This window comes from Medicago truncatula, chromosome 1, assembly GCF_003473485.1.
Source record: "Medicago truncatula cultivar Jemalong A17 chromosome 1, MtrunA17r5.0-ANR, whole genome shotgun sequence".
Taxonomy (NCBI): Eukaryota; Viridiplantae; Streptophyta; class Magnoliopsida; order Fabales; family Fabaceae; genus Medicago; species Medicago truncatula.
Genome location: NC_053042.1, coordinates 53,889,945 through 53,900,636, shown reverse-complemented (window position 1 = coordinate 53,900,636; position 10,692 = coordinate 53,889,945). Strand labels below are relative to the sequence as shown.

Here is a 10,692-nt window from a genome sequence, read left to right as displayed (position 1 = left end):
TGTCATGAAAGTCCACAGCCTCCCCATCACAAGGCATGTAAGGGAAAAGTGCTTCAAAGCTTAAGACCAACATTTTCCTGATGTATAAAGTAAGATTAAGTTATATCATACAGTTTGACCAGTGATCCAATGACCATTCGACCGATGATTCAATGACTCGGTGTAACACCCCGTTTTCCCAACTTAAAAATTTCAAACATATTATCAAAGTAAAACACAACATAAACGGAATATCACACTTCTTAAAATCATAAAACAGATAATTAACAAATTATCTTTCAGCATAATTATTTTCAAACTTCGCAACGGATTAAATTCTTCAACATAAATAAGTCTTGGCACGCAGGCCTCATAAAAAACCATCTTATAAGTTCAGTTAAGCAACATAATCATAGCATATACGCAAAGGAAAAAGAAATAGCCACTAAAGATCCCCTCCCATTACGTATCAGAGCAACCTAAGACTCAATGAGGAATAAATCACTCACGATAGCAACACCAACAACCTACTCTTGATCACCTGCAAGTTACTCATACGAAAAGCAACATTTCCAAGCAGAATGGGTGAGATTTCACAAAACAAGAATATTAAACATATAATTCAACAATTATATTTAACAACTTGGAAACATCATAATAACATCTTGGATAATAATATATCACTTCATAAATAGTTCATAAATAGAACACAGCTCAACATCTTGGCAACTTATCATCTTTGACTCGACAATGTGACTATGCAACTTATACCTCTTATATGCATGTGGTACCAATCCAGGGCATCAAACCCCCATCGCTATTTGAGTATTAATATACTTTCGAGGGCATCAAACCCCCATCGCTATTTGAGCTAAAGCTCCATCGTGTTGAGTACAAAGCTCCAGGGCATCAAGCCCCCAACAATGAAATGCTAATGCATGGACTCGACCTCTTAAACATCTTAATTCGACAACCTCTTATATAATCCAATAATTTGGAAACATCATCATCATCTTCATCAACTTAGACCGACTCATGCAGCTTAGTTAAATAACAACAGCAACATAGGCAGTATACAAAAACAACATGACATAATAATATCAAATGCAAGTCAACAACATCTCAAGTATACATTCATAATTCAAGTAATGCGTTTAACATTATATCACATCATAATCAACATCAACACATCTTAAACAGCTTCACAGATTATAATTAACATCATCATTAAGTCTCAATACTACCCAAAGGTTCAACTCTCAACAACTCGTGCAACAAAGGTCGCAAAATCCTAACAAGGCACTCTGTTTCTGGGTCACTCGCGAGGCGAGAGCCTCTGCTCGCCGTGGCGAGTTCAGGTCAGAATTCCAAAAGTTTCATTCTAAATCTTTCCAGGTTCAATCTCATTCTACATTCTTTCCTAATCATTATTAGACATGTTCAGGCACTCAAAGGCATATAAGATCAACTCAAAAGTCAAAATCACAAAATCTTGCATGCTCTCTGGTCAAGCTCGCTAGGCGAGTTCATCTGCTCGCTATGGCGAGCTGCGAAGTGCAACTCGCGAGGCGGGGAAAGGTTGCTCGCGAGGCGAGCGATGAACTTCATCCCTCGCTGTGGCGAGGATCATGGCTCGGGAGGCGAGCGATGAATGTCGCTACGGGCGGAAGTGCAGTTTTTCATAAAAATCGCTAGTTCTCATGGTTTTAAGCCTAACATTGATTCCAGAATTCATCATAATCATTATCTAAGGTCTAGGGACAATTTCTACATCAATCTAACAACTTTTCTCCGTTTAATCATCAATTCTATAGTTTTGACCTAGTTTCCGATTCCTTTTAATTCATCCTACATCATGTTAAACCTAACCATTAAATCACAGACTTAATAGAATTGCAAAGTTAGTCTCACCCTTACCTTATAGGATGAAAATCGCAGCCCCTCTAGGTCTTCTTCCTTCTCTTGGTTTTTTCTCCCTTTTCTCCAAAAACGATCGTACGTACAAATGTTTTTCTCTAAACTAGGTTTCCCTATTTATATATCCTCCACTATCTTATCTTATTTCTCTTTCTCCCCTAAAACTCTTTAAAATCTCAAAACAATCCCTAAACTCAATATTTATTTTATTTTCAAATCTTATTTTATTAAACAAAAAAATAAGTCACAACTACTCATAAATCACATAAAATCACGTCCATCATATAAATCATATAAATCACACATATATTATATAAATATAATATAAACTCATCTTAATAACTTCTATAATTAATTAAATAATTAAATAATTCGAAACGGGCGTTACACTCGGTGCTGTTGCCAAGTCAATTTTTAAAACACATCCTAATACTCGTGTAATTCTCTATATGCATACGATTTTTTATTTTTCATTTAACAATCTGTGGTTTGTATTTGAACATGTTTCAGATTTGTTTTTTCCTTGATAAAGAAAGTGTTCATTAACTAAAGCGCAACTCCAAAATAGATTGAAACAAAATTACAAAAGATATTTCTTCAAGTCTGATACCATTGCTCTCGGTATGAGCTAATGCTATCAAAATAACATTAAACCATTTAGTTCAAATTAATGGCTCATATAGTAAAACAAGCCTAGCATCTTACTTCTTAATTATTTTGGGTCTAAAATTATTCTTTCTTTTTTTTTTTGGCAAAATTACATTTTTAATCCCTTAACTTAATTTCAGATAACAGTTTGGTCCTTTATCTTTTTTTCATTTCAATTTGTTCCTTTTTGTCCATTTTCATATACATTTTTAAACTTCAAATCTAATATTATGCAAACATAGACGAGGATCATAGATTTGAAGACTGAAAGACCATAAGAAAATAAAATCATGAATTTTAAGCTTAAAATTTCATATGAAAATGGACAAAAAGGACCAAATTGAAATGAAAAAAAAGATAAAGGATCAAATTGTTATCTGAAATTAAGTTAAGAGACTAAAAGTGTATTTTTTTTTTCTATTAACGTTTCGATTCTTGATTGAAAAGACTTCAGTAACCAAAAGACTCACTAGAGATAAGTAGAATCCGACTACCAATGGATCAAACTCTCTTTTACATTTTATCCTTCGACTTATTACTCTTCATTCATTAGTATTATATTTATTGTTATTATTTATTTCTAACGTTAAATCATGACTTAAATGTCTTGCTGATTCGATTTCACTCTGGTTTTAAAAAACATTGGCACATGTAAAATGGGCTAAAATGTGAACAGTCCGGTTCTATTTTTTTACTTCTTATGGCAAAAAGCGTCTTGACGCTACAATTTTGTTTAAAAAGAGAGAAAGCGAAGAGAATGCAATAAATTGAGACTTTGTTTGGCGATAAATGTTAGCAACACTCTCTTTTGAACACTCTATTTTATCGAGTGAAATTAACGCATGTTATATCACTTTATGTAGATTCAATTTCCAAAACGCATGACCCACATTGGTTTAACCCAGCAAGAGTTTGAGAATGTGGTCTGTTAGACCATCCCTAATGAAGGTATCTCACCGTTTAAGACTTGATAGTTGATACCTGCTAGGTATCCTCACTGGGGAAAAATTATTCTGAGTATTTGATGGGACAAAGGTCGCACTCAAACATTCAAATTTTAAGTGGGTCATGCCTTTATTAATATTATAATACTGAAATATAATGATATAATAGAGTTATTGATACGATTAGCAGGTTCATTTAAAAATTATACTTGAAATGCTAGGTTAGAAGGATTGAATGCTTATTAAAATACTATTAAAAAATTATAAACGAATGTATCTAAGTATCAAAAATGTATTTTTTCAACAAATAAAAAAAAAAGTTACCAAAAATGGATGTGGGCGTGTGGATGCTTTTAGATTACAAGAGAAACAGAAGACATGAGACTGAGAGTGTGTTTGGTAGACGTGAAGTAAGAAAAAGGGGGAGAGAGAGAGAGAGAGAGAATCTCTCTTGTTTGGCTCAGAAGAGAAACAGAAGACGTTGAGACTCATCCTCCTTGAGATTGGAAGAGCTTGATCCATTTTCGTCTCTAATTTACAGGTTAGAATAAACTCATCATCATTATCTTTGGTGAAAGTGAAACTGTAACAGTGTATTCCCTTTCTTTTAGCATGAGCTGGCAATTACTTGGTATTAGATGAATGCTTAAGAGTTAAGTTTAGGTAATTAGTGACTTAATCCTGTGGTCAAACTACCCTTTATATACAGCCTTTTGGCCAAATGAAATATATAAAACATTACTTCTCTTCACTCTTTCAAATCCCTGAGATTGGGTATCAACGGTTTAATCCCTAATACCTTTTTTATTCTAATTACTTTGCTCCGGAGAAGAGAAGATGGGAGACCTGGTTGCTGAGAAACACGTTCAGTATATACTATCTGTTCAAAAGGTCTGTCTGCTTCTCATTCCTTAATTATTTTCAAAACAATATATCATCTTCAGTATCATAATTTTTAACATTTTTTATTTTCAGAAGAAAGATAGTTTTGAATCTGTTGTAATGGAGCATCTCAGGATGAATGGAGCATACTGGGGATTGACTACCCTTCATCTTCTGGGGAAGCTCGACACCGTAGATGTTCATGAGGTTGTTTCCTGGATCATGTCTTGTCAGCACGATGAAGGGGGTTTTGGTGGAAATGTTGGACATGACCCACATATCTTGTATACACTTAGTGCCGTGCAGGTGCTTGCTCTCTTTAATAAGTTGGATGTTATTGATGCAGATAAGGTCACAAATTGTATCCTTTAAAGGTTCTGTGATATGTATTCATCTGTTAATAAATATACTGGATCTTGTGTGGCTTAATATTTATGTTAGATATTGTCGGCCTGCAAAATGAAGATGGGTCTTTTTCAGGGGATATATGGGGTGAAGTTGATACCCGGTATGCTATTTTGCTTAACTCCGGTTTTGATTGTTGATTGCCTATGAGCTTACTGCACTTTTTTTGGACTAAAATCTACTGACTTGTTTGTCTTAGGTTCTCATACATTGCTATTTGTTGTCTATCGTTATTACATCGCTTGGATAGAATAAATGTGGACAAGGCTGTCAAATACATTATAAGTTGCCAAAACATGGATGGTGGTTTTGGTTGCACACCTGGTGGGGAATCTCATGCTGGACAAAGTATGTTATATATTACTTTCTCTATGTTACTCAATGCATGTTCATCTATTCCTTTTCAAGATCTTTTTTTTTTTTTTTTTTTTTTTTTTTTTTTTTTTTTTCCCGTTTTTCCCACACGAAAGGAATGTTGTGTGTCATTAGGCCATAGTTTGAATTTGTTGTTTAAATTATGGACACAAGAATTTGCTTTCTACTCTGATGCAGCCACTAAAAGGAGTAAAAATAATGTTTTCACTAGAAGAGGGAACCTTTCTCCTGGTTTAAGCAGTGGGATTAGGGCATACCGGAAGCAAATATCATATTTAAAAGTCTCCATTTTACTTATATTGAATAAATTTCCCAAATTAATAATACTGTGAGCATCTCTCTAAACCTTTGAATGCTAAGAGGTTACAATATGTGCTTTAGAATTAAGATAACCTCTTTAGGAGGCCAAATCCCATAATTTGGTATTCTACTTATGTTGTGTTGTGTTGACTGTTCACTCAAGGAATGCATATAATAAAACAAATTTTAGTCGGCGAATGCATTCTTAGTGTGTCAATATGTCTGCTTTGGTTTTTCCATCTTTTGAATTCCAAATAAAAGAATGCAATGAGCTGTAGACTTGAATAATCCTTGTGAGATATTGCTTTTTCTATTTTCAGTTTTCTGTTGTGTGGGGGCCCTTGCTATAGCGGGGTCACTAGATCTTGTTGACAAGGACCTACTTGGATGGTGGTTATGTGAGCGACAAGTTAAATCTGGAGGTCTGAATGGGCGTCCAGAGAAACTCCCTGATGTGAGTAAATCTTTTCAAGTTTAGGTCTATTGCTATAGATGCTATTATTGTTTTGTTCAGTTTCTCTTACCAGCTTTAGATCTTGTCAGGTATGCTACTCATGGTGGGTTCTTTCTAGCCTGATCATGATTGACAGGGTTCATTGGATCAGTAAGGAGAAGCTTATAAAATTTATCTTGGACTGTCAGGTTATTTAGTGGAATTTGTGTAAACAAATCAGCATGTTTTTTCCTCCTTCTTTTGTGGTGTTAACTGTTATGACTTATGAGGTTAGTATTTCTGAAATATTGTGTACGTTGAAACTGTTAGGACACAGACAATGGTGGGATTTCAGATAGACCAGATGATGCTGTGGATGTCTTCCATACATACTTTGGGGTGGCTGGTAATGTTTTCCTTTTTTTTGTATTTTCTACTTTGTTTGGTCATGTAATTTCGAAAGATACGCAAAAAGGCATCTTCAAGAAACCTAGTGACTTTTTGTTGCCCACTTCATGTTTTGGTTCATGTCATAAAATCGATCATCTTATAAGCCTATGCTTGTGCTAAAGCGTGGAAAATGCATAGAATGTAGTCAGGTTCGAGTTTTTAAGTAGGATCGGTAGGCTGGTGAAAGATTGTAAACATGAGGGTCGTAACACGCTTCGTAAGTAAGATCAGTAGGTTGTTGATAGAGTTGAGTGAAAAAACAGAGAAAATAGAGGAAAAACAGAGGAACCAAGCAAAAAAACAGAGAAAGTAGAGGAAAAACAGAGGAAACAAACAAAAAAACAGAGAAAGCAGAGGAAACAGAAGAAAAACAAGAGCAAACAAAGAAAAAATGAACCTGAGTAAAGTCGAAGCACGATTGAGGTGCTGTGGAACGTAGGATCATACGATCCTACGAACCAGCACTCGATCCTGACTACAATGGGATGAACTATGTCAAAAGGTTAAACTATTAAGTAAAATCACTTGAAAAATCATATTAGTTCAACAAGCTTACATAATTATACATTAGAATTTAGAACTAGATACATGTCATTCTATTTTTATTTTAGTTGTTTGGAAAGTTTGTAGTAGAAAGGGTATAATATGGAATACAACTTTAGCAAAAGGCACTGAAATTTTAGCTTAACGTGGAAAATTGGAGAACATACCACATTACAATTTACACAGTTTAAGTTTAAGTGCTGTATGAGCTTCTTAATAGAGAGATGTGTTTGGTTCGTATCTATAGAACAAGCCCTAATGCATTTATAGGCTGTCGTGGAGTTATAACATAAATAAGTTTCTGAAATTGTCGAAATGTGGAAAGCTCATTTCAATTTATGCAAAAAGTTATTAGTTATATACTCATAATCATTATTGTTGTATAATTTCAATCTTATTTTCCCGTAAATGCTTTTTGAAAAGTTTATCCAAACTGGTTAAAATGTGGATATCATGGTGGTGGGAATGGAGAAATGTTTCTAGTGTAATCTGTGATAGAAAAGTAACATTGAAGTTTAAAAGAAAATTTTACCACACGACTTTAAAATCTGCAGTTACATGATATTGAATGTTGGGCTTTAGAGCTAATGAGAAAGTAATCACACTGTTGCTAAAATGACAATGCTAAGCTGTACGTGTAGTCACATAAAACAAGATAGGATTAGAAATATAAATGTTAGCGAGAAAGTTGGGTGGTAGAGTTTCGTCTTATGTGGTTTGGCCTTCTGTGGAGTAGACTTGTAGAAGCACTGATAAAAAGTGTTGATCGGGAATGATTTGTCGTTAGAAATGTTTCTTGATATATTGTTGTTTCTTACTTGGTTTAAAGCGAGTACATATGTTAGTTATGAACTTAATGTTGTTCTTTTTTTTTTTTTTTTTAACAGAAAATTAATGTTGTTCTACACTTCATTATTGCATATTATAGCTTCCCTGCCTATCCCACTCTGCATTCTTTATGCTTTTACCCCTTATAAATGCTGGTCATACAACATATATCAAGTCCCAAATTCAATTTGACATATAACATGATTTAACTTAGTAATGTATCTCTGTTAATTTTATTTATGTGTTTCATATGAAGTTGTTTTATTTGTTGTTGCAGGACTTTCACTTCTTGAATATCCTGGAGTGAAACCGATAGACCCAGCTTACGCTTTACCCGTGGAAGTTGTGAATAGAATTTTCTTTAGTAAATGAATTGGAGTTCAACAAACATTATCAAGTAATGAGAACCGTCTTGAGTTTAGATTCATAAGATCTTTAATTTTAACTTTTTTGAGGTGAAAGATCTTTAATTCTTATTTTTAGCTGTATTAAATTTCCTGTATATAACATCTTGTTTTTCTGATGTATGACTGGGTGAGTGTGTCACAACCAGACACTTTCGTTTACAATTATTTATTACATTATTCTCGAGGAATTCAATTCTACATTCAACTAGTCTACTTAGAGTGTATAATATACGTACCCCACTGAAAAATCACAAACACTTTCCCTTTTCTGAAATGAGTTAATAGTACTGACAGAACCCGTGATTGGTTTATTTCTGGATAAGGAAAAAAAGCAAGGGAAAGTGAAATTATGACATGGATGTTCATGGATCAACCGACACTGTACTCTCCTAATGGCTCAAACAAATACTAATACTACTCTCTTCTTTTCAATAAAACGAAGTTACCTATTTAAGCTTCAACTTTTTTTTTTTTTTTTTTAAAAACTCGATATCCGATCAAGAATCGATTAATCCGAGGGGACCAATTCCACCGCCCACTTGCGAGGGTCCCGTTTAAAGCCAAGCAAGCAAATGGGTTTTAAGCTTCAACTTATACTAGTTGAATACCTACGATTTACGTTGCTCTTACCCAAAGCAACATTGAAATTTGAAGCTTCATATTCTTATTCTCAAAGTCTAATAAAAGCAGCCTCCAGAGGAGAAAGAACAAAGTGGATTATTTTCAATGACAGTGATAAATGAACACCCCACTTCCACTTTTTGTACTCTCGGTGACATCTAGTTAACCACGATCAAAGATGGATAATTTAATTTACGGTTAGTTCAATAGCGTGAATTAGCCACAATACATGAACTAAATTAATCATGTTTTCAACTGAATTTTTATACAGAGTATCGTGGGTGTGTGAAAAATGATTTTACTACCTGATAATGCATTGTGTTACCAAATTACAATCAAACACAAAATTCAATAAAATTCTTACATCTCTGCTATTTGTGAATATCCATCCATGTTGAGAAAGCAATAACAAAAAACAAGTTCAATGATGAATGAATACAAAGACTGTGTGCTGTACATTGTCAAATCAATCTAACCGAATCTTATGCACATGTGGTTACTTTCTAACCTGTGTATAAATTACTAATTAACCACGGGATGAGCGGAATATCCGTTTGATAATGGCAACTTTAGGGGAAGGAGTTCTGTTTAATGGTGTAACTTTCTTTGAGATTACTTTACCAACAGTTGTTGTTGTTGATATTCTAAATGTAAGTATCACCTTCTTTTCCAATACATTCACCACAATTGACTCTGTCTCTGCTGAAAAATTAAATATACATGTATTAGAGCTAACAAGATAAATAACATAAAACACCATCACAAAATTCATTACACTTCAGTATAAAATATAAAATGTGTTTTATACTAAGTTCTGCTAAATTCATTTTCTCTGTCTTCTCTAACCTCTTCTTGCAAAGCAAATAGAGGAGAGGATATTGAGATTTGGAGAAAGCAATTTTAATATAGAGCATTAGAATCAATCAACAATTTCACAATCATGTCCAACACATATATATAGCCATAAATGATATCTCCTTATTTCAACAGAACAAAAATGATACAGAAACAAGCTTACCATTCATTTTTGTAATAATGTCAGCAACTCTCTTCTGGCAAGTTTCACATTGCATGTCTGCTGAAAGAACAACCTCTTGCACCTGTTCTCAACAAAACAATCACCATTAAACACTATATATATATAGAAATTCAATCTCATTTCAAAACTCAAGGTTCAAAACTACATACCAGTGGCAGTGACAAAGACTCCAAAGATGCAAGACTAGTCCCAGAAAGAGGAAAACTCTTTATACCAGCTGATTTCTGAAGATTCCTTTTATCATAATAACAATCTTCAAAAGCCATAGTTTTATTTAACAATCTCCAACAGAAACTGAGTGTTTATTAAGCTTGTAGTTGCTGGTTGAGACTCATGTTCAGTTGACAGAACAGTTTCATCTCTTTGGATGCTTATGACTTCAGTTGTTGGTGGGGTTTGGCAGAAAATGAAAAATAGGCAAAAAAGTGAAAATGGCTTTTTTATTTTACGATGACTATGTTAAACATAGACAATTTGTTTCACTAATATACTGGAGTGGAGCTAGCAGGTCCCACATAGTGACATAGTGCTTGATTGTTTTTTTCTTCACACGATTTATTCCTACAAGGTTGCTTATTTAACCGGGCACTAAATTAATTGAATGGGTCAAGTGCTTATGGGGGCGCTTATTATTGGCCAGAACAGCTTAAGAGACAGCAAGCCAACCAAGTTGAACATGTCAAAATCAAAACTGAAGTAGGTGGTTTTTTTTCACTGTGTAACTTGGCGTAAGCCACTTGGGAGAGAGAAGCTGAAGACTAAAGTAAAGCTTAGGCTCAATGTGTAGATGTTGATTAGTAGTAATATTTTGTATTATTGAAGTAAGGCAACATAGTTATTATTGTTATCCAGAAGATTAATAAATAGCATTGGATCCACTTCGTAGGTCATTGGGTGTGTATGAGTAAAGTCAAACAATTG

The 10,692-nt window shown here is 34.0% G+C and overlaps 2 protein-coding genes across 4 annotated transcripts; one reads left to right on the top strand and one right to left on the bottom strand.

The window, feature by feature from the left end:
* The first annotated feature begins 3,858 nt into the window (after positions 1 to 3,858).
* LOC25485517 (geranylgeranyl transferase type-2 subunit beta 1) lies at positions 3,859 to 8,319 on the top strand. Of its 2 annotated transcripts, XM_024771848.2 has the most exons (9): positions 3,861 to 4,029; positions 4,321 to 4,379; positions 4,464 to 4,731; positions 4,812 to 4,878; positions 4,975 to 5,123; positions 5,771 to 5,904; positions 5,994 to 6,092; positions 6,214 to 6,289; positions 7,982 to 8,309. In XM_024771848.2, the coding sequence occupies exons 2-9, from the start codon at positions 4,326 to 4,328 to the stop codon at positions 8,074 to 8,076; spliced, it is 942 nt and encodes a 313-aa protein (XP_024627616.1). In that variant the 5' UTR covers positions 3,861 to 4,029; positions 4,321 to 4,325; the 3' UTR covers positions 8,077 to 8,309. The 2 variants fall into 2 exon arrangements, with proteins under 2 accessions (XP_039685965.1, XP_024627616.1); XM_039830031.1 differs by having other exon boundaries at positions 3,859 to 4,379; positions 5,994 to 6,054; positions 7,982 to 8,319.
* Positions 8,320 to 8,573: 254 nt separating this feature from the next.
* Positions 8,574 to 10,402, bottom strand: LOC25485516 (uncharacterized). Of its 2 annotated transcripts, none has more exons than XM_024771855.2 (3): positions 9,921 to 10,402; positions 9,751 to 9,832; positions 8,574 to 9,431 (listed from the first exon to the last, which is right to left on the bottom strand). In XM_024771855.2, the coding sequence occupies exons 1-3, from the start codon at positions 10,035 to 10,037 to the stop codon at positions 9,259 to 9,261; spliced, it is 372 nt and encodes a 123-aa protein (XP_024627623.1). In that variant the 5' UTR covers positions 10,038 to 10,402; the 3' UTR covers positions 8,574 to 9,258. The 2 variants fall into 2 exon arrangements, with proteins under 2 accessions (XP_024627623.1, XP_013470200.1); XM_013614746.3 differs by having other exon boundaries at positions 8,574 to 9,434; positions 9,921 to 10,357.
* Positions 10,403 to 10,692: the final 290 nt, after the last annotated feature.